This window comes from Antechinus flavipes, chromosome 2 (assembly GCF_016432865.1).
Source record: "Antechinus flavipes isolate AdamAnt ecotype Samford, QLD, Australia chromosome 2, AdamAnt_v2, whole genome shotgun sequence".
Lineage (NCBI taxonomy): Eukaryota > Metazoa > Chordata > Mammalia > Dasyuromorphia > Dasyuridae > Antechinus > Antechinus flavipes.
The window spans coordinates 614,714,202-614,735,338 of record NC_067399.1 but is presented as its reverse complement, the minus strand read 5'-3'; the positions used below and the strand labels follow the sequence as shown (position 1 = coordinate 614,735,338).

Genomic DNA, 21,137 nt, shown 5'->3' with positions numbered 1-21,137 from the left:
TCATCTGAAAATCAAGAAGTCTGGGTCATAAATCTAGTCCAAACCTCTCATTTTGCAAACCAAAAACTAAGACTGAGGGACATATCTTCAGGCCATAGAGATAATAAGTGTCAGTCAGTATTCAAAACCAGGTCCTTCAGGATCCATACTCAATAGCCTTTCCACAGCTCTACACTGCCCCATCCCTGAAGCCACAGTTTATTGAATTTGGATACCTGTAATCCACTAATTGCAAAAAAAAAATATTGGTGGATTTAATGATGTAATATATAAATGTAGAGTATATAAGATATTTTTGATAATTTAATTACTTATTTACTTCAGTCCTCTAGATTCTGTCAGTGCAGAGGCTTCTTTCACTACTGTAGGCTGCAAACCCTATAAGCTTCAGTCTTTATGAGCTTCTCTGGTTGAAAAATTCATGACCAATGGTGGCCAAACTTTTGGGTGTTTCCAATTTTAGGTAGGCTGATCCACCACTGACAAACATATAGGACCATTTCTAAAGCTTTTTAGCTTGGTATGATTATGTGATGCTCGTACTCCACTAGCAACATAGTTGAGTGGTTGAACCTTGCTCAATTTCCTTTGGTATCATGGGGATATCACTGGACTTCACAGGTTGTCCATCAATTATTCCTTTCTCTTGCCTCATTACCAGCCTGTCTTCTTGTACTCATCTCTTTCTTTGTTGACGCTTTTGGCTGTGGTTGAACTTCATAATTCCTTAATCGGAGTGTGCTGCAGCCTGCTCCCACCTACCATGTGCCTCTCCATTACCCTCTGAGTGATTATCATTTTCAATTTTTCAGAGATTGTAGACTTCCATGACTCAAATCCTTACAAAAACACTGGTAGAGTACTGGTCTTAAAAAGATAGGTCTTTGTTTCAGAGAGAACCTTTCTATATAACCCAACAGATTCAACCAATTATTGTTGCTTGGAATGAGCTTTCTGATGCCAGCCCAATAAAATGTGGTTTTTCTCTAAAGTCAATATTATTGGAACTCCTTCTTCCTTCTACAAAATTTTGCAGGTAGCTTTGTTATAGTGTGCTGACTGAAACCATTTTCTCCCCTAAAACCAACTAGTTTGGCCAGAAATTTCTGCCATAAAACCAATTTTTTTTTTGGTCTGAGGATCCACACACTTTGTCTGAAAAACTATATATCTAAGAAATCAGTTATTTTAAACCAAAGATCCACCAAGTCACAAATGACTATGGTTGATCTATTTTATATTTTAGCAATGAAGTTACTGTTTTATTGTTTCCTATGTAATGTGTGCTGGGAATTAACCTCATAAATTTACTTTCCAAATAACCCTTGCATGTTTTATATTCTTTCTCTTCATAAAATCAGCTGAATGTGTTACCAGTAATCCAGAACAGTATACATTCTTTGGAAGGAGAGTGAGACAGAGAAAATTCCTTTCCTTTTTTATTTCCCCCCCCCAATCTCCTTCCTAGTTTCCCCCATTTTACAAAGGCAAATGAAATGTTATTCCTCTATTCTTATCATCAAGTTGGATTGAGGATTGGCTCCAGGAGTAATGGACAGCTTTTTTGGGGTCCCAAAATTCATTATAATTTATTTCTAGTCCTTAGCCCCACACAATCTAGGCTCTTCAGTCCTAAATGGACTGTTTCAGGAGATGTTTCAGAACAGATCTATACTGGTATAGACATAAAGCTCTGGAATAAATTTGGAATTGAACTTACTTCAGAAGAGGGAGAGGACCCCTTTGAAGACCTTTTCCAAAGATTTATCATTAGAAAATGTACTTACAAACCAGCCACTTTTCCATTAATAATTAGGCATAGAAGAGACTTAGGATTTCATTGGCACAAGGAACTCCTTAGCAAGCAAACTTCCTCTGCCAGTATAGGTTGGCACCTTCTCTGTGACTTGTATTCTTGGAAATAGCTGAAAACCACCAGAGGACCCAGGTCTTCCAGACTTCAAGGTGATTCTACACATCAAGAACTAACTAGTATTTATTTATTACCATCCTCTGTGTATGGGTGGGGATGATGAGGTCATTGCTGGCTGTTTGGAGGCAGAGCAAAAAATGTGAGGATAGAAATCCTTCCTGAAAGTTACACTCTAAAGCAGAGATCCTTAACCTTTTTGGGTCATGGACACTTTTGGCAATCTGGCAGAGCCTCTAAACCCCTTTTCAGAATAATGTTTTTAAACACATAAAACACAATAAATATTAGAATTACAAAAGAAGACAATTATTCTGAAATACAGTTATTGCCATACTTATTTCAAAAAAGAAAAAGAACCCAGATTAAGAAGCCTAATAATGAAGAGACAAATTATGCATAATATACATATCTTATAACATATAATTAAATAACATATATTACACATAGTTTGTCTCTTTATGTACATTATATATATGTGTGTGTGTGTGTTTGCGAGTATGAGGTAGTTGTGTGGTATAATGAACACAGTCTTGAGTCGGGAAGACATGTTCAAATACTGCCTCAGACACTATTTAACCCCAGGCAAGACACCTAACTTCTATTTGCCATAGTTTTCTCATCTGCAAAAGCATTTTGCAGACCTCAAAGAGCTATGTGACTGCTATTGTTATGATTATGATTGTTTTCAAAATATTAGAACTTTGCATCCCATCCCATTCTAGTCTTTGTTCTGGATATCATCATACCAATAATGTCATTGCTTCTGGAAAGGTCTACCAGATGACATCCATATGGATCACTCTATGTGACTCTTCAGACATTTTCAATAAATTTAGACCAATACTCTCTTAGATGTATTATCTTCCTCTATTAGAATATAAGCTTCCTGAGGATAGAGACTCTCTGACATTTTGTATTTGTGTACTTGATGATCACCACAGTATCTGGCACATAAGTGCTTAATAACTGCCTTTTCATTCATTTGTTCCTTTATCCAGTCCCCTTTCTCTACTCTGACTGACAATCTTTTCTAATAGAAAGAGTTTGGGATTTAATCTGACCGCCCAGGTTCAGGTCTGGGTTTTTATCGTTAATGTATGATTTGGGAGAACTCGCATGAATCTTAGTTCCCTTATCTGGGAAAAAAAATGGGGCTAAAGATATTTGCACTACTTCTCTTTACAGGCTAGGTTGCTTTAAAGAAAAGTGCTTTGTAAACATTAAAATTCTATATAAATGTGAACCATTATTTTTGATCTTTGCAAATGTCAGAGTTCAAAGCAGTGCAAATATTCTGTACTGACAGGTTCTTCTGGGGGATGGGGTAGGAAGAGGAATCATTTGTACAGTATCTTGGAACTTTATCATGGACATATTTTTGGTTATACAACCTTTTGGCATTATTTCATAACCTCTCAAAGTTGGAAGGAACTTCAAAGACCATTTAGTCTAATTCATGCCTGAACAAAAACCCTCTCTAAAACCTATCCAACAAGTAGTCAGATTCTCTTTGAGGATCTCCAGCCCATGGTATGTTGGTAAATGTTTAATAATTAGTTTTCCATGGGAGAAGGAGAAATGTACTCACGACACACTTTTAAGCTTAATCTGCTTAATCACACTTAAAAAATGTAATTTTCTTACATTTTTTTCTATCATTTTCTTCAGTCTAGACAGTCAACAAAATAATAAATCAAATCCTGATATGTACCATCTGCTGATTTCCAAGGTATAAAGGCTCATGCTGAAAAACAATAATTAGCTCTGAGAGATGGTTAGAGCTGGCTCCAGCACACCTCTGCCTCTAGTGCAAGAAAATGTGTTTGAAAGAATTCATTCTGAAGAAGGGTTTGGTTTTACTTTGGATTTTTTACTTAAGGCCTAAATTTGCCTTACAGCTTTTACCCACTGCTACTAGTTTGACCCTTGGGCCTAACAAAACAAATTTAATTATTCTTTTAATTATTCAAATATTTTAAGGTAGTTCATCACATCTTCCTTTCTTTGGGCTACATACCTCAAGTGATACCCATAAAATAGGAACTCACTAACTGGACCCTTCATTCTGGTTGCCCTTAGGTTGGACATTTTTCAGCTTATTAGTGTCTTTCCTCAAATGAGACTCCCAGAACTGAACACAATATACTCCAGTAATAGTCTGATAAGGTCAGAGCAAGCCTAACACTTCCCTGATCCTAGACATTGCCTATCTCAAAGCAGCCCAATAGTACATTTGAAGAGAAGGGGAAGGAAGTAGCTTTGTTGAATTATTGACTCATAATGAGCTTGTAATACACTAAAATTCCCAGGTCTTTCAGAAATTGTCTAGCTATAAATCGCCAACTTTTTACTGATTTTTTGAACCCAAAAGTAAAATTTTCTATTTATTACTGATGGGAAAGGTAAGTAAATCAATCCAGCTTCAGCAGCTCTTAATCACAGAGAAAAGTCATCAAATTATTCCCTATATGTTCACTGGGATCCGGCCCTTGACCACAGCCTTGCCCCTTGCTCCTCCCAACCCCATCCCTACAAAATATAGCCAGGTTCTACTGGGACTACCATTCCAGATGGATCCCCAGATATTAGACCTCTCCCTGCCAGACTATGGAGCTTTTGCTTACTAGAAAGTATATTATATTATCTATTGTCCAGTACAAAATCTCCTTCCTTCCTTTATAATCCCAATGGTTCAGAGTTGAAGGCTGTCTAGATAAAAATTTCCTTCTCCTAGTACTCTTAACTTATTCCTACTCACCTCAGCCCAACCCTCTCATGGGATTTTGTGTTTTTCTGCCTTCCCTTTCATTGTTCCCCTGGGACCCTTGTTTTATTGTTAACAAACTTCCCTTCTTGGGAGAACTTTCCCTCTCTCACTCATTTTACCTTATATATTTATAGAAACCTGGCTCATGCTTCTTCTTTACTCCATCCCTTGTCCATGTAATAGGTCCTTTCAAATATCCCAGATCCATAATTTGTCCGTTTCCTCAACTTCCATGATCTGCATTATCAGTCTGCCTCATCAAAAATAGTGATGCTCTTGATCTCATTGTCACCCATACATATTTTGTTTCTGTAATTCATAATTCTAAAATGCTTCTGACTATATGTCCTTCTGTCTCTCCTTACACCTTACTTCTCTTAAGTCTCTTTTCATCTGAACCAATAGCTTCAGTCACTCCATGCTGATCTCAATTATCTCCCTTAGAATTAACCAGTTAACACTGATCTCTATCCTTAAATTCCTTATTCCGTTGTCCTACCATCAACTAATGTCTTTCCAAACTTCAATCTTCCACCATTTACCTCTTCTGTTCCTATTCCCTGTTTGTTTAATATGGTTGAAGGAAACCATTCAACAATGCTGATTGGAGCCACTACTGATTTATGTCACCTAAACTCAGCTGAGCCTTTATTGTAATGTAGCAGTCCTTTTGTTATTTCCACATGGGCTATTTCCACATTTTCCAGAGTAAATTCTGGAATTGGCAATTCTAAATGTTCTCTCATCAAGCTACCTACACTCTTTTTCCCTGTACTTTCAGCAGAGGATTTCACCTAATACTTTACTGAGAAAACAAATATCGTTCCTTGGAAGTTCCTTCTCCTACTCAATTTTATGCCTCAAATCCCTTTTCTCTTCTACTTAATTCCAGTCTCTATCAAGGCTTCCTCCACTACTTGTGCCATTGATCCCATTCCCTGCTGACTACTTCAATCATTTTTTGGCCTACTGGCTTTTTCTGTAATGTGTATGAACATGCTCATATTTCCCCTCATTTGTAAATTCTTGTTTAATCTTGCCATACCCTCAATCATCCTATATCTCTCTTCCCTTTCAATACTAACCTTCTAGGAAAACTGTCTATGACCATGTCCTATACGTTCTCACCTCATACTTACTTCCTTATCAATTGTGATATGGTTCCTCATTCAAAAATCTCCCCTAAAATTGCCCCTTCCAAGGTCCCAATTACTTAAAAAAAAATATATCTATGTATATGTTACACCCTCTCTAGGAAAACAGAAGTTCCTTGAGGGCAGGAAATGCTTAATTTTTATGTTAGCATCTCCAATGATTAGCACATAGAAGGTCCTTAATAAACACTCATTAAATGAATTAAGTACATTTTATCTAATCTGTCAAGATCTTTGTGAATACTGACTTTTTCTTCCAGTATAGTGAATCTCCTCGACACCATATCATCTGCAAATTTGATAAGCATACTCCCTGTGACTTTGGTCAATGGTCAAAATGTTAAATAGCACAGGGCCAGTGGATACAGATCCCTGGATTACTCCACTGGAGACCTCTTTCCAAGTTGGCACTAAGTCCAAACCAAGTCAACAAGCCAGCTACTCAACTAGTTCTAAATTCATCTAATTACACTGTCATCTACCTCAGATGTCTCCAGTTCATCCACAAAAATAGTAGAAGAGACTTTGTGTCAAGAGCTTTGCTTAATTCTAGGTAAGGTGTATTTATACCATTCTGCTGATTTATCAGCCTAGTGACCTCATTCCCCCCTAAAAGAAATAAGGTTAATCTAAAATGATTTGTTCTTAGTTATTTGGTACTTCTAGGAGCTGTAAAGTTCTATAAGTGTGAATTATTTTTAAAAATTATTACTTAAGTAATTTAAGTGACTTCGTATGGTTTCATACCTTAATTCTTCTTTATGAGTGAACAGTGTTATTAAAACTCTACTATTTGATAGCTAAAGAATAATGTAGACATACACATGTTCATAGTAAGAGGACACAGGTGGATAGGTGGATTTCACCTTCCTTCACTGTATCCTTGGCAACACCAGCGCTGAGGAAAGAAGGATGACATTTATTAACAGTGTTTTCCTGTCCTGTCCTACGCTGGCCCTGAAGCTCTCTACCTTTTGTCTACTCCCCTGTTAGAGGGGAAGGAAAGGGACTTACACTTATTCTTCACCACTGCCTTCCATTTCCTAAGTGTTGATATGTCTAAGGTCTATCGCCACTTCATATGGCCAATTAGAGTCTCACTTCTTGAACTTCACACTACGGGCTCTTTTCACACGGGGTGAAGTGATCTGTATTAACTTGATTTTGTCTCATCCTCCACAATGAATAGGACCTATGACTCCTTATTCTTTCTTCTTTTGTTCCTTACTGAGGAAGGGCTGTGCAAGGTCACCAGCTTCACCTTCTCCTCCAAAACCATCTGAGTCTAGTGGCCAGATACAGATCAGGATGACTGGAGATGGTCCTGGGTGCAGTGGGATTCCCTGGCCTAAGCTAAGGTCATTATTAAGTTCCAGTTTAATTGAGACAAGTCCCGTTGAGTGATTAAGGCTAGGTAAGAAAGAAATGAGGCAAAGAATATCCTTTTTTTTACCAAGTGAAAAATAAGCAAATAAAAGGAAAAGAAAAAGGAATCAATCTAGGAGGGGAAGACCCTCAGGGCTTCTGACCAAAACAGCAACAATTGTTAATTATTTCAGTCAGAGCCAAAACAAATATCACATGGGTTTGGCCTGGGACTTTTTGATGATCAATCAATGGAAGCCAGAGTGATTTGGGTTTAAGGCACTTAAATGTCATGGCATCACCTACCTGTCAGGATTGGGCAATACAGCTAGTTTGCTTCCTCCCTCCCTCTCTTCCCTCCTTTCTTCTTTCCCTCATTCCCTCCCTTCCTTTCTTCCTCCCTTATTTCTTTCTTTCCTTCCCCCTTCCTTCCTTTCTTCTTTCCTTCCTCCCTCCCTCCCTTTCTTCCCCCCTTCTTCCTTCCTTCTCTCTCTTCCTCCCATCAACTACATTTTCTTCCTTAAACCCAAAGTTTGGAAATACAATAAATATTAGTTTGTTTTGGATTTAAAAAGTAGTTTCTGATGAAATTACAAACAAAATGATTTATAAATCCTTCCCTTTTCTTTCTTGCCTTGTCATTTTGTCCTTCTGTTTTTCCCCCGTTCTTTTGTTTATCTTCTGCCTGACTCATTTGGCCAGAGTGCAAGGAATCCTGCTAGTTAGGGAATGCCCACTGCTGGGCACCCTTTCTATGGAATGAGCATTAAGGAGTAAGCTCAGCTGGTACAATTCAGACAGCAGTCCTTGGCTGGATCTCGAGCACAACTCTCAGCATAGCTTACTTTCCCAGTTCTGGCACATCCCTTATGGAGACACAGGAGTAATGCAAGCAAGGATGTGCTAAAATGAACTCTACTAGCTCATAAGAGCTAATTGTTAAATTTTCAGTGTCATCATTTACTACAAAAATCAGGACTTGATTTATTTTCTTTTTAGATTTAAAAAAGTGATAGAAAAAAAGTTTGTCATCTTTATTATTATATAAATAAGCATTATATAAATAATCTTTAGGATAATAAATATTAAACTTAAAATTGTGTGCTGTGTTTTTGGAGAGCTCTTTTTAAACAAAGGAAAGCTCATACCTTGCTATGGACAGTCATGATTTTATGTATCACAGTGATGATAAAGAAGGGGAAGTTACCAAGGTCACCGAAACGGCACTACTTTTCCCAGCCTCAGTTGATCCCCTTGCAGTTATATTCCCATATTCCCACTCTTGTGGGTCTCTCATCTGTAAACATCTATGAGAACTTTTGCCAAACATTCTTTCTTACCACCATATTTAGGTTACTTAGAGCCAAAAAACACCAGCCCTGTTCCTGCTATCTGTTTCTTTTTAAATAGCTGTCAATTAGATATTATGCATAGTGTAAGATTCCACAATACAGTCTTCCATCTGTAGACCATATAGCTCCCCCTTTTCCTGACCATACTTATATAAGAGTTTTCTTTCCCTCTCATGTCTCCTCCTGTGGAGCAGAGCCAACTCATAAAGAGAAATAGAAATGTGGCCATTCACAGCAAATTAGGGGACTACTGAGAACAACCTGTTCAGATAATATACAATCCATTCCCTAATAGCTGATAATAACAGCTAGCAATTGTATGGTTCTTTCGGATTTGCAAAGCATTTTACTTGTGTTATGTCATTTGATCTTTATAATGGTGTTCAAATGGGAGGTAACAACTTTGAGAGGTTATACATATAAAAGATAAAGAAACTGAGGCTAGGGAGAGATTACAGGACTTCCCCAAGATCACACAAGGTAGAATTTGAACCCAGGTCTTCCTCACTCTTAAGTCTAGCACTCTATCTACTATACCTCAAATAATCAAGGATTGCAGAGCTCCTATTCTAGGATATAGAATCAGTAATTTTCTTGCTACCTCTGAGGAAATAATTGTGCAACTATGTTTAAACATTTTCAAGAAACAAGTATACTAGTTAGACAGTATAAGCTTCTAGCAGCTTACTTAAATTCTGTCTGCCTTAGTTTTATCATCTGTAAAACAGGGATAACAACAATAGCATTTACCTCACTGGCTTGTTTTGAAGATCAAATGAGGTAATACTTTTAAAAAACATATCAAAGAGAAGAGTTTTGAAAAAAATTGAGAACAGACTAGGGTAGAAAGTTCAGTCTGAGTCTGAGATGACAAAAGGTGAAGGGAGGCACTGTGTCTCTGGAACAGAATCATAGCCTTTAAAAACTGGATGGCTTAGTAAGGATCAGTCCCTTTTTTTTTACTGCAGAGAGATAAAACTTTAGATTCCACATTTGTAAAATGGGGGGACAAATTGAACCATAAGATTCCTGAAGTCTCTTCCAACTCTCAACCAATGATCTTATAACAATATAACTATCTTAACAGCAGTACAAATTCATTTAATGAATGGTCAGACTCAAAACGATAATCTGTCACAAAATTAAAGCGATATCACTGAATTACAAAGTTCTTGAATGGTTTATTTCACATCTTTTTGTGGTAGATTGTAAAAGATATTAAATTCCAGATTATTAGGATCTGGGTTCAAATCTTGACTTTGGATAGCTTTGGACAGTATTATTGTTATCATTCATTGATTTAGATTGCACTTTAAGATTTGCAAGGCATTTTACATGCCTATTTCACAAAACTGAGTCTGAGGGAGGTTATATGATATTCCCATTGCCATACAGATTATTTGTTTCAGAGAGACAAATCAAATCCCGGTCTAACTGAATCCAAGTCCAATACCAATCATTATTCCATGCTGGATTCTACTTCTCTGAACCTCAGTTTCCTCATTTATAGAAAGAGAGTTTTAAATTAGATAACCTCTAAGAACTCTCCTCACACCAACTATATGATCCCCTAAAGCAACAGTGAAAGCTGTTATTCTCTATAGATTTCCTAGTAATTTGGGGCACTTCACTCAGTGGAACATCCATTACTTTCCTTTTGAAGATGAGATTAGAATCTTCTTTCCTAAGAGTCATTTTAGAAGCAATTTTCTGACCAGTAATTGAAGTTTGAAGGATTTACAGCTTTAAGGAACCTTAGAGATCACCCAGGCTGACTCCTTTACTTAAAGATGTGGAAACTGAGGCCTGAGGGGGTAAAACTCTGCTTTTGCTTTGCATCTTAGGAGACATCTTTTCTTCTGATAATGGGATTTAGATCCAGGAAGAATGTTGAGTATAACTATGAGCAAGTCACTAAAGCTCTAAGTTTTCTCATCTGTAAAATGGGAATGATATCTGTCATAATCAATAAATGAAAATGAATATAAAGTGTTTTACAAACCTTATAATAGTCAATTAATATTAGTTATTACTATCATCTACTCCAACCTGCCTCATTTTATGGATGGGGAACTTTGTCCTCAGAGAAGTTAAATGATGTACATCATCATGTTAATTTTCTAATGTGAGAAGTGTGCGATATCTTTTAAAATGATTTCCTCACAAATGTTTAAGATTTCTGTTGCATTGAAAAGGTTAACCTTTATTTATCTGGGAAATTTATTCAGTTAGGAATCCTTGTTTCTCTGTCTCTCTCTCTTTTTTTTAAGGATCCCTCATCCAGTACTAGTTATTTTATTTATTCAATATTTTATTTTCCCCAGTTTCATGTAGCTACCTCATTTCCTAAATCATTTTGGATAACTAAAGTTACTGTATATGTGTGTGTGTGTGTATGTGTGTCTATGTACGGACATATGTGTATATGTGTACAGATATGTGTATGTGTAAATGCATGTATATATGTGTTGCATTGTATGTTGTGTGTATATAGGTATTGTACATGACCATATATGTATGCATGTACATGTATGCCTATGTGTATGAATGTATTATGTGTGTATATGTATATATACATAAAAATACTATTTTATTCTTTTTTAAAAATAAAATAGTATTTTTATTTTTTTAATGAAAAAAAATTATGTACATCTTGAGCCATCACTAGTTGCTCTGGCTTTTGTCTTGCCCTGGACTTAATTGCCTCAGGAAGAGAAAATGTATGTCACTGTCTCAATTAAATCCAATTCACGTCCAAGACAAGACATTGCCCTGGGATGTCATTGGCCTTTAAAAATGAAGGATTAACCGTAGTTGGAAAGATGACTGGCTGAGGAGGCAGAGGACCTGAGTTCAGATCCCATCTCCAACACTTAACTTCCCGTGTGGCTGTAGGCATGTCATGATCTCCCGGGGGTCTCTGATGAAAAATGGGGCTGTGCCCCTTGTGCTCTATGGGGTCACAAAGCCTGGAAGTTCTGGGATTTGGATCCTGTTCTTCCCCGGAGAAGCTGTGTGGTCCTCCCGGTCCCCAGGAGCCCCACGCTGTCCCACGGATTATTAAAGCCTCCTGTCTAGTTAGAGGCGTGCGTGTGTGTATCTGCCTCCCCACGTGAGGACTGTCTTCATTTGTATTCCCCTTCATTAAGACATCAGCCCTAGATCTCACTGACTGATTTCTCCCAAACGCTCTGACACGCCAGCAGGATTTGTTCCATCACGAAGAGGTGAGGTGCCTGCTGGAAGCACGCGGCCACGACGTCCCCTTTGGGGGATTTGGTCCGGGCAGCAGTTTGTGGGCCGAGTTCCAGCTGGGCCTTTAGTCCCCTCAGTGTGGTTTCTGGTGCTTACAAGAATAGCCAGGTTGATACTATCTATAGGAAGTTAAGTGTCTCCCTTGCTCCAGCATGGAGAGGGAGGGAGTTCCTACTTTGGCCCTCTGCATCTGTCTCTTGGGTGTGTGCCATCCCTTTCCATGGCCCCAGGCAGCTTGGCAACACTGTGAGTTATGTTAGAGATATAATAATGAATTATACAATGTATTATACATAATTAATTTATAATAAAACACGCATAAGATGGTTTAATTTCTCCAAGTGACTGATGCAGTGCCAGCTAGATTCTGCTGGTATGTCTGCCCTGGCTACAATGACTTTGTTTCCTGGTTTTAAAGGCAGGGCGGTGGAAGTTGGCTCAGAGAAGTATCAAATAATAAATTCCTCCTTGGATGCTTTTTGGAATGTTGTTGTTCAGTTTTGTGACCTTATTTGGGATTTTCTTAGCAAAGACGCTGGAATGGTTTTGTAATTTCCTTCTCTGGTTCATTTTACAGATGAAGAAACTGAGGCAAAAAGGGTTGCCCAGGGTCACATAGGTAATAAGTGTCTGAGCCAGATTTGAACTCAGGCGTTCCTTACTCCAGACCTGGTACAAATACAGTCTAAAAAAGTCTCCTTCAGTGACCTTAATGGCTTTGGCTGCCTTGATCCAAACCTCTAGGAGATTGAGACAGCGAGATGCTATGAGAACAGTCCTGGATTTGGAGTCAGGGGACTTGTATGAGCCTGGTCAAGGCACTTAAATCTCTGGGTCTCCTCATCTGTGAAAAGCTTGGATTGGATGACCTTTGATCTTTCCAGTTTCCAATTTCAGCCTTTGTGATCTTCTATTTTCTTTTGATTTGAATGTCCGGGATGGAAATCAAGTTTCTTGGGTAGTGGCTGGAGGCGTTTCAATCGCATCCTGTTTAGCTGGGAGAACTCTGGCCTGCCGGGGTCCCCATCCTCCCCAAGAGCAATGGCCTCCTCCTGAAGCTCCTTGGCTTTGGTTTCAGGTGCTGCTGAGGATGCTGCTGCTGCTGCTGCTGCTGGGCTGGTTCCCGCTTCCCAGTGAGGGGTCCCAGAGAGCCGAGCCCATGTTCACTGCAGTCACCAACTCCGTCCTGCCTCCCGACTATGACAGCAACCCTACCCAGCTCAACTACGGCGTGGCCGTCACCGATGTGGACCATGACGGGGACTTTGAGATCGTGGTGGCGGGGTACGTACCATTCTTGTTGCATCTCCTCCCGAAGCTCCTCTGTTTGCCTCTTCGTACCACACTAGGAACTCCAGTGCTACCAGCTCATCATTAGGCCCTCCCCTGATAAGAAAAAGTCAACCCTATTTGGTGAACATTTAATAAGGATGTGGGCTAAGAGTTCTCAGTCCCTCCTCATGATTCATCCTCAAGGGGAGGAAGTCAGCTGAGGAATGAAGCCTGATCATGAGTTTTAGCAGCCTCCAGCAATCTGGGCAAGCAAAACCTTTCTGACTTTATTTTTCCTCTCAAATTTCCTCCCAAAATTCTAATAAAGGGAGAAAGATCACAGGGTTGGCTCTTGGTAACTCTTGGGAACTAGAACCAGCTTAGTTTAGCTTTTGTTTATGGGATAAACAGAGTCCCAGAACATGCCCCAGGACGGGCTGGGACCTGACCACATTCCTCAGCCTCTGGAAATGGTTTTTCTATGTGAGCTAAAACTGAGAAGAAGAGATTGTAAACAGAGAAAGGAATATTACAAATAACGATCAGATGATACAGCATTGCAATTAATTTTCCTTATTGGCAAAGATTCTGGAAGGGTTTGCCATTTCCTTCTCCAGATCATTTTACAGATAAGGAAACTGAGGAAAACTGGGGTTCAGGGACTTGCCCAAACCACTCTAGAATCTTTGCCTATTTGTGTTTGTGAAAGGAAGCTTAGAAATTATTTAATTTTACTCCATTTTACAGATACAGAGGCTGAGTCCGATACAAGTGAAGTGATTGACCCAAGATCACATGGGTAGCAAATGCTGTATCACTTCATTTGTGTCTGGCTCTTCGAGACCTCATTGGGGGGTTTTTTGAGCAAAGATTCTGGAATCATTTTCTATTTCCTTCTCCAGCTCATTTTACAGTTGAGGAAACTGAGGAAACTGAGGCAAACAGGGAGAAATGACTTTCCCAGCATCACACAGCTACTGAGTGTTTGAGGCTGAATTTGAATTTAGGAATTAGAGTCCTTCTGACTCCAGGATCATCACTGAGAAACATACTATTTTGTTTATTCTGGATGGGGAAGAAGGGTAAATCAGGTCTTTCCCTGCACAGGGGCTGCCCTTATGTGTTCACATATATGGATGTACTCTTGGCATATGTGTTTTTGTTTGTAAATATATGTGCAAATATATATGTGTGGGGCTTTTTGCTTCTGCAATAATGGTGGCAGAGTAACAGAAAAGAGGGCAGAGGGCACTAAGAATGCCAGTTTGGGGGATTGTGTTTGAGCATTGCTGCAAGTTGTATGCATGCGGTTGGACATAGATGAGAGGTGCCCAGAATGGACAGTTACAGACAAGTTATTGTTCACGTTTTGTTAGCATCCCAGCTGTGATTGCTGGGCAAGCCATTTAACCTTTTTGGCTCCCTCAGACAACTCTCTGAGGTTTGAAGTTGCAGAGAATGGAAGAGGAAGGAGATAAGCATTTATTAAGTGCCTACTGGGTTTCAGGCACTTTGTTAAGCACTTTACGAATATTTTCTCATTTGATCCTCACAACCACGCTGGGAGGGAGATGCTAGAATTTCTCCCCATTTTATTTCCCCATTTAAGGAAACTGAGGTAGACACAGGCAAGGCGACTTTGTTTAGGATCATCTGACTTCAGACAGTGTGAGCCTGGGCAAGTCACTTAACTCTTTCTGCCTTTGCACAGATTGTCCCTCAGACCAGAAAACACTCCTTCCTTCCCTCTTAAAATCCTTAGCTTCACTTTAGGTGCCGCTTCCTCCAGGAAGCCTTTTGTGATCTCCCCAGTCATTTACACTCATTTTCTTCTCCATATAGCTTGTATCTGTTCATCTATTTCCAGGTTGTATCTCTCCGTAGAGGACTGGCTTCTCAATGACAGGGACTTTTTATTTGTCGATTTTATTTTTTTTTTACCCATGTGGCTTAGCAGTTCACACAGCACTTTGATTACAAGAGTCATTTAACAAATGTTCATTGAATGGATTTGACTCCTGTGACAAAGGGTTTGAGACAGGAGACAAAGAAAGTATCTGAGTCAATGAACAGGGTGGGGAGACAGCTCTAGAGGTGAGAGCTAGGTTCTCAAGGTCCTTGCTGCCTCTGGGACTCTGTCCTTTCTGATCCTTAAATGATTCTGGTTGGGAACACGGAAGAGGAAGAGTGAATGACAATATAGGAGAGCAAAAAAAAAAAAAAAAAGGGGGGGGGGAGACAGAGACACACAAAGACAGGCAGAGATACAGAGACAGACAGAGAGTCAGAAAGAGAGGTAGAGAGACAGAGAGATAGAAACAGAGAGAGAGAGAGAAAGAGAGAGAGAGAGAGAAGGGAAGGAAGGAGGTGGGAAGTCAGGAAGGAAGGGAAGGAAGAAGGAAGAGAGGGAGAAGAAAGGGGAGGAAGGAAGGAAAGGTTACTGAAAAGAAATTGATATATAGACGAGAACAGAAAGGAGAAAAAGAATCACAGATGAACAGAACAGTTTTGAAAGTTATATAGGCAAGCGGGTGATATAATAGATGGAATATACTGAACTTGCAGTCAAGTTCAAATCCTGCTTCAGATAATTACTAATTGTATTTCTGAACAAGTCATATGACCTTTCAGCCTCAATTTCCTTGTCCATAAAATGGGAATAACATCTTACTAGCACTATCTTGTTATGAGAACTAGATTACATATTTAGATAATTAGATAATATATTATTATATCACACATAATATGTCATAATATTTTCTATAATTAGATTGTACATTATAATATTGCAATTATACACAACATTATACAAACCTTACAATTCTAAGAACTATTACTATCTTAAAAGAAAAACAAGTGATACATCATAGAGACTTGCTATTTTGTATATTCTCTTTCTGTCTCTGTGTGTGTCTCTCTCTCACCTATTATGTATATGAAAATGCTAGTCTTATTGCACAAGTGCTAAGCTCAGAAAAAATATTTATTCTTAAAACAGTAAATAAATGGTTCAATATGCCATGCTCTTGGGACCTCCCTCTACCAGAAAAGTTTTTCTAACTGCAGACTGCAATTGTGCTGCTCTCCCAGCCATACAGCCAGCTCTCATGCTGCATGGGGAATGCTCCTTAGACCTTCTGTTCTGACCACTCAGTTGATCTCAGATTTTTCCTGTTCGGTTTTCAGGGACCAGTAAAGTCCCTCTCCCAGCATTCCATTGAGAGAGCCCGGGGTTTGCACAGTTGAGTAGACTTTATCTAAGCTTCAAGGAAAGAAGCAAAGACAGCCTGGTGCTGCTTGCTTGCTTTTTTTCTCTTTTGATTTATAGCCCCTTGGCAGCTACCTCAAAGGCAAACTGAAATAGCAAAGTCACGGGCCATATTATACCTCTCACAACTCGTCTTTCAGGTACAAAGAACAAGAATTTTTAAAAAAGCAAACCCGGAGGTCCTCTTCCAAAGACCTTCTCCTGTCCTCCCTTTCTCTGGGAAGGGATTTTGCTAAGGGCCTTTTAGTCTTTCTATCTCTTAAGTTTCAAAGATGGTCGATTGACCACCATAGCAAGGTACACAAGTTTACTGAGGTCACTGCAGTCAGGACTCCTAACTGAGCATCTGTGGGCTTTCCATTTTGAGTTTCCATTCCTTTTCCAGTACACTAACCTCAGTTTCTTATTAATTGAATTTGAAGCCATTTCTTGTCATGAGTTTAGAAACTGAAACTGCCTCTTTTTACTTTCCAAATGCTAATGATTCATCTTTGTCCTTTTCTCTTCTGATATTTTAATTGCTCTATAATTTCATCAAAGTACTTCCAACAACCCATACTACAACCCATTCACACCACCTTATACCCAATTCATGTCCCAAAGATGCAGACTGCAATCCATTCTTACTACCTTATCCCACCCAATTCATGTCCCAAATATGCAGACTGCAATCCATCCTTACCACTTTATCCCACCCAATTCATGTCCAAATATGTAAATTGTAATCCATCCTTACTACTTTATCCCATCCAATTAAGGTCCACATCCTCCAAAAAAAATCCTTTACAAAGAATCTGAACAATCTGTTAACATTATATAGTTAGTTACCAGTCTAGGACTATGCAATTGAACTCACTCACTTTAACTCCATGACCAGTTCACCTTCCTTGTTTGATCAACTGTTTTGTAGATGATTTTCTAAGGGAAAAGATGTCAAGATGATAAGTCTCCTTTTCAATGGAGATTTTTTTCTCCCTTGGGAGCTCAGAAATAGTTTTTCTGTATCCTAAACAGTAGAGAAGCAAGTTGTTATGTGGTATCTATTTTATAGATTATCTATAACAAAACTGGATGTCCCATTTTGTGTGTTTATCACCTCTTTTTCTGATTGTCATCTCGGGACTGTTTTACGTAAAACAGAATTTCATTTCTCTTGGTCTTGGTTCAGTTCCTTGAAACATTCTTTCAACAAAAAGTACTTAACCTCCATCCCACCTTTCTCCCCCAGAAATGACTATATGAGCCATTCAGATAAATCTTAGAGGCACTCAGGTTGTCAGGCATCCATCTGAGAGGTGATGCTGTGTCTCTTCAGAAAGGAAGGGGAAGCAAGGAAGGAGTTAATTTTTGTTCAGGATGATAAAACTGGGCAGCTTTCTAGTTCTTGGGTCAGGTTTTCATTGTGGCTTCATTATCTGGGTTGAAGTGTGGTAAATTCTCAGAACATTAGACACATTCATGCTCATTTAAGTATAAAAATGAACTCCAAAAGCAAAAAATAACTTTTAGTGTTATCAAAATATTTGTTTCTCTTCCTTTAGGTTAGATAACCAAGAGTTAGATACTTAAAAATGCTTAGAATATAAAATTATAGAGGACAGATGGTCACTTAAAAAGACAAAGTTCATTCATCAGATGAGGATTAGATTAGATATCTCAGGTGTCTTTCTACTTTAAGATCCACTGACTCTTCATGAGATTATTTAGCCCACCCAATGGAATAAAATAAAATCACATCTAAACCATCTCCTATCTCAGGACTTGGAGGGAAAGATTCTAAGTTCTTGCTATTTATTTCAAGGTTGAGTTACCCTAGCTTTCAGGAAGTGGGGGGAGGAAAAGGGAAACATAACCTAAATCATCGATATTACATTCCCAGACTTTGCCACCATCTCAATTGTCTCCTTTCCATTGCATTCTTCTCCTTCCCCTCTTTCTCCTTTTTTCCTTTGTCTTCTTCTTTGCCTCCTCCTTCCCCCATCTCCTCCTCTTTCTCATTTTTCCTTTTCTTCTTCTTCTCCTTCCTTTTCTTTCCCTCATCCTCCACCTTTTTCTTTTCCTTCTCCTCCTTTCCCATTTCCTTCTACTCCTTTTTTCTTTTTTCTCCTCTTCCTCCTTCTAATTCTCCCTCTTCTTTTCCTTCTGTTTCTCATCTTTCTTGTCTTCTTCCTCCTCTTCTTCTTCCTTTTCTTCTTAATAACTTGTTTCTACTTTGGTTTTCCATAGGCCTGATGTCTATAGACAACATGGTAGTGTGGAGTCAAAAGACCTGGGTCTAGTCCCTGTTTGGGTTTTACAGTGATCTCAGACAAATCTTTAAGCCTCTTTTGGCCTCAGTTTTCTCATCCATAAAATGAAAGATTTGAATAAGGTCCATTGGTAAGAGCCTTTCTAGCTCTAAATTCTGTGTTCTTTCTCAGTTTGATGGCTGAGCTTTTATTTGATGAAGTGGAGGTTTTATACATAGAATGGAAGCAAGATACTTGGCCTTTTGAAAGCACCTGCATTTCAACTTATCTTGGGTCCATTGACCTTGTGGTAGATTTTGTTAGGAGGCTGTGTGATCTGTTCTCTGCAGCATGCAGAAAGCTGCTGCTTTGAGTGTTTGCTCTTCAAATAGGTTTTTTTTTGGTATCTCAGTTCTGGGTATCGATGCCATTGATTTTGAGCATGTTGCCGGTGAGTTTGTTGTGTTTCAGAATCTCCTGTTAATTGTGATGGAGAGAGTGTGCGTGTGTCTGACTCAGGGAGGAACAGAAACTGACCACTCTTTTTTTGTGCTGGTTTTTTTTTCCCCCTTTGGGTCTACATCACTATCAGCTGGGGGGATGGTCTGGGCTCAGCTTCCAGAGCCTCTGCTGGGTGAGTGCCTCTGCATGCTGACTGCATATCTGTTCACCTGCAGGTGCAAAATTTCTCTTGGCATATTGTCTCTGCCGTGTGTTTCATGGGGTAGCAGGGGTTTATATTTTGGAGAGATACACATGCCTCCTGGTCATTGGAGATTTTGTTCCTAGCTCCCCGTGTGTAAATTGGAAAGCCAGGTGCTTCCCTTTCTCCCATTAGGAAAAGTGCCCAATCCTGGGGTTCATCTCAGCAATCAGAAAAATCTGGTTTTGCCATTCTTGTCCTTGATAGGAGCTGTTCCTTTCTTTTTATTCCCAAAGGTCTGAAATGATCTTCTGCTAATTAATAAGAGCACAGGTCATAGGAACACATGTCAAATTAACAATGTAATATATAAGTTTCTTGAGGGCAGGACAATGACGATTGTCACTGTACCCCAGTACCTTGGGAAGTTAATAAATGCTTGAATTAAATTTAAACTAGCTGTAGGGTTAAATCAATGTTTAAATCACTAGTTTCCTTCTCTCCAAATTTGGGGCATACACCTCCAGTTCATGCTTTTTTAGCACCTATTGGGCAACTCACTTTAGCCTCTTGGGGTCTCAAATTCCTTATCTGTAAAATGAAGATTGGGCTGGACAGTCTTTATAAAGTTTCATGACATCTTCATCACAGCTCAGGGAGTGGTTTCCTTTAAAGGGGAATGCTATGCCTGAAAACAATAGCTTCTTTTGATATGCTTCCTGTCTAATTTTACAGTCTCATTGGAAAATCGATCCTGGTTTTATATGTCAAATATGATTTGAAGCAGCCACTCAGTTTCTTGTGAGGTGAACCCTCTGCAATTCCACAGACTATTTATGAATATTTGCAGAATATTTTTGCTCTACTGCCCTGGAAGGACATCTTCTCCATTAGAAATTAGAAATTTTCATGAAATTCTCCTACATTAAGACCAGGAAAGGAATATAGGCCAGGGTAAGCATTTAACAATAAGCTATACAAAAGGAAAATAACAAAATATGCAATGGATATGCTTTTAAGTTTAAACTATATCATTAACATTTTTTCTATCACTTTCTTAAGTCTGGACAATCAACAAAACAATGAATTAAGTCCTAATTGGTAGTTTCTCAAATTCTCAAAATCAAAGTGAAAATTTAAAAATCATTTGCTAGCTGATTGGAGCTGAATCCCACATATCCTGCTTGGGTCAAACCCCTTGTTTTCCAAATAAAGAAATGATGACACAGAAGGGTAAGAGACTTACTTGCCCAGTATCACATAGCTAGTAAATAGCTGTACCAGGATACAAATGCAAGGCCTTCAGCTTCAAATCTGGGACCCTTTTCACTACACTCTAGCTCTGCCTCTTCTTTGTTTAAATAGAGCATCATTTATATATACTGTAAGGTTTCTCCCCCCACCTCATCACAGAGATATATATAATTGTTTGAACAAAAGAAGGGGTGGTTTTTAACCTTGTCAGAAATGTGTGTTTTTAGAAGATGTTAATTTCATTCACATTGACATCAGAAATTTAAAATATTCGTTTGTGTAGCTAACTCAGTCTTTAACCTATTTTTTTCTATTTATTCATGAATTAGAAAAGAAAGATGAGTTTTTTCTTGCTTTTTTCCAATGCCCAAATGATTTCTATTTAGAATAAATTAATCTAAAAGAAGAAAACATTATTTCTGCCCCTTCAGAAGAAGCTAATAATGTTAAAAGCTGGCTTACAACATTTAAACTGGTTTTGACTTTTGCCCTTGTTAACTTGGACCAGAATGACTTGCTTTAAAATTTCATCTGCAAAAATACAATTCACAAATAGTATATTATAGAATTTTGCAACCAGAAGAGCCTTGAGAGATTATCTAGTCCAAGAAGTCTTATTCTTAATGTGTGTTATAGACCCCTTTGG

At 38.6% G+C, this 21,137-nt stretch overlaps 1 protein-coding gene across 3 annotated transcripts in view; it reads left to right on the top strand.

The window, feature by feature from the left end:
• Window positions 1-21,137, top strand: part of CRTAC1 (cartilage acidic protein 1) — a 181,731-nt gene that overhangs the window by 21,157 nt on the left and 139,437 nt on the right. For all 3 annotated transcript variants that reach the window (XM_051981823.1, XM_051981826.1, XM_051981825.1), the window contains exon 2: window positions 12,905-13,110. In XM_051981823.1, the coding sequence (XP_051837783.1) occupies window positions 12,905-13,110 (206 nt within the window). The remainder of the gene's footprint in view (window positions 1-12,904; window positions 13,111-21,137) is intronic.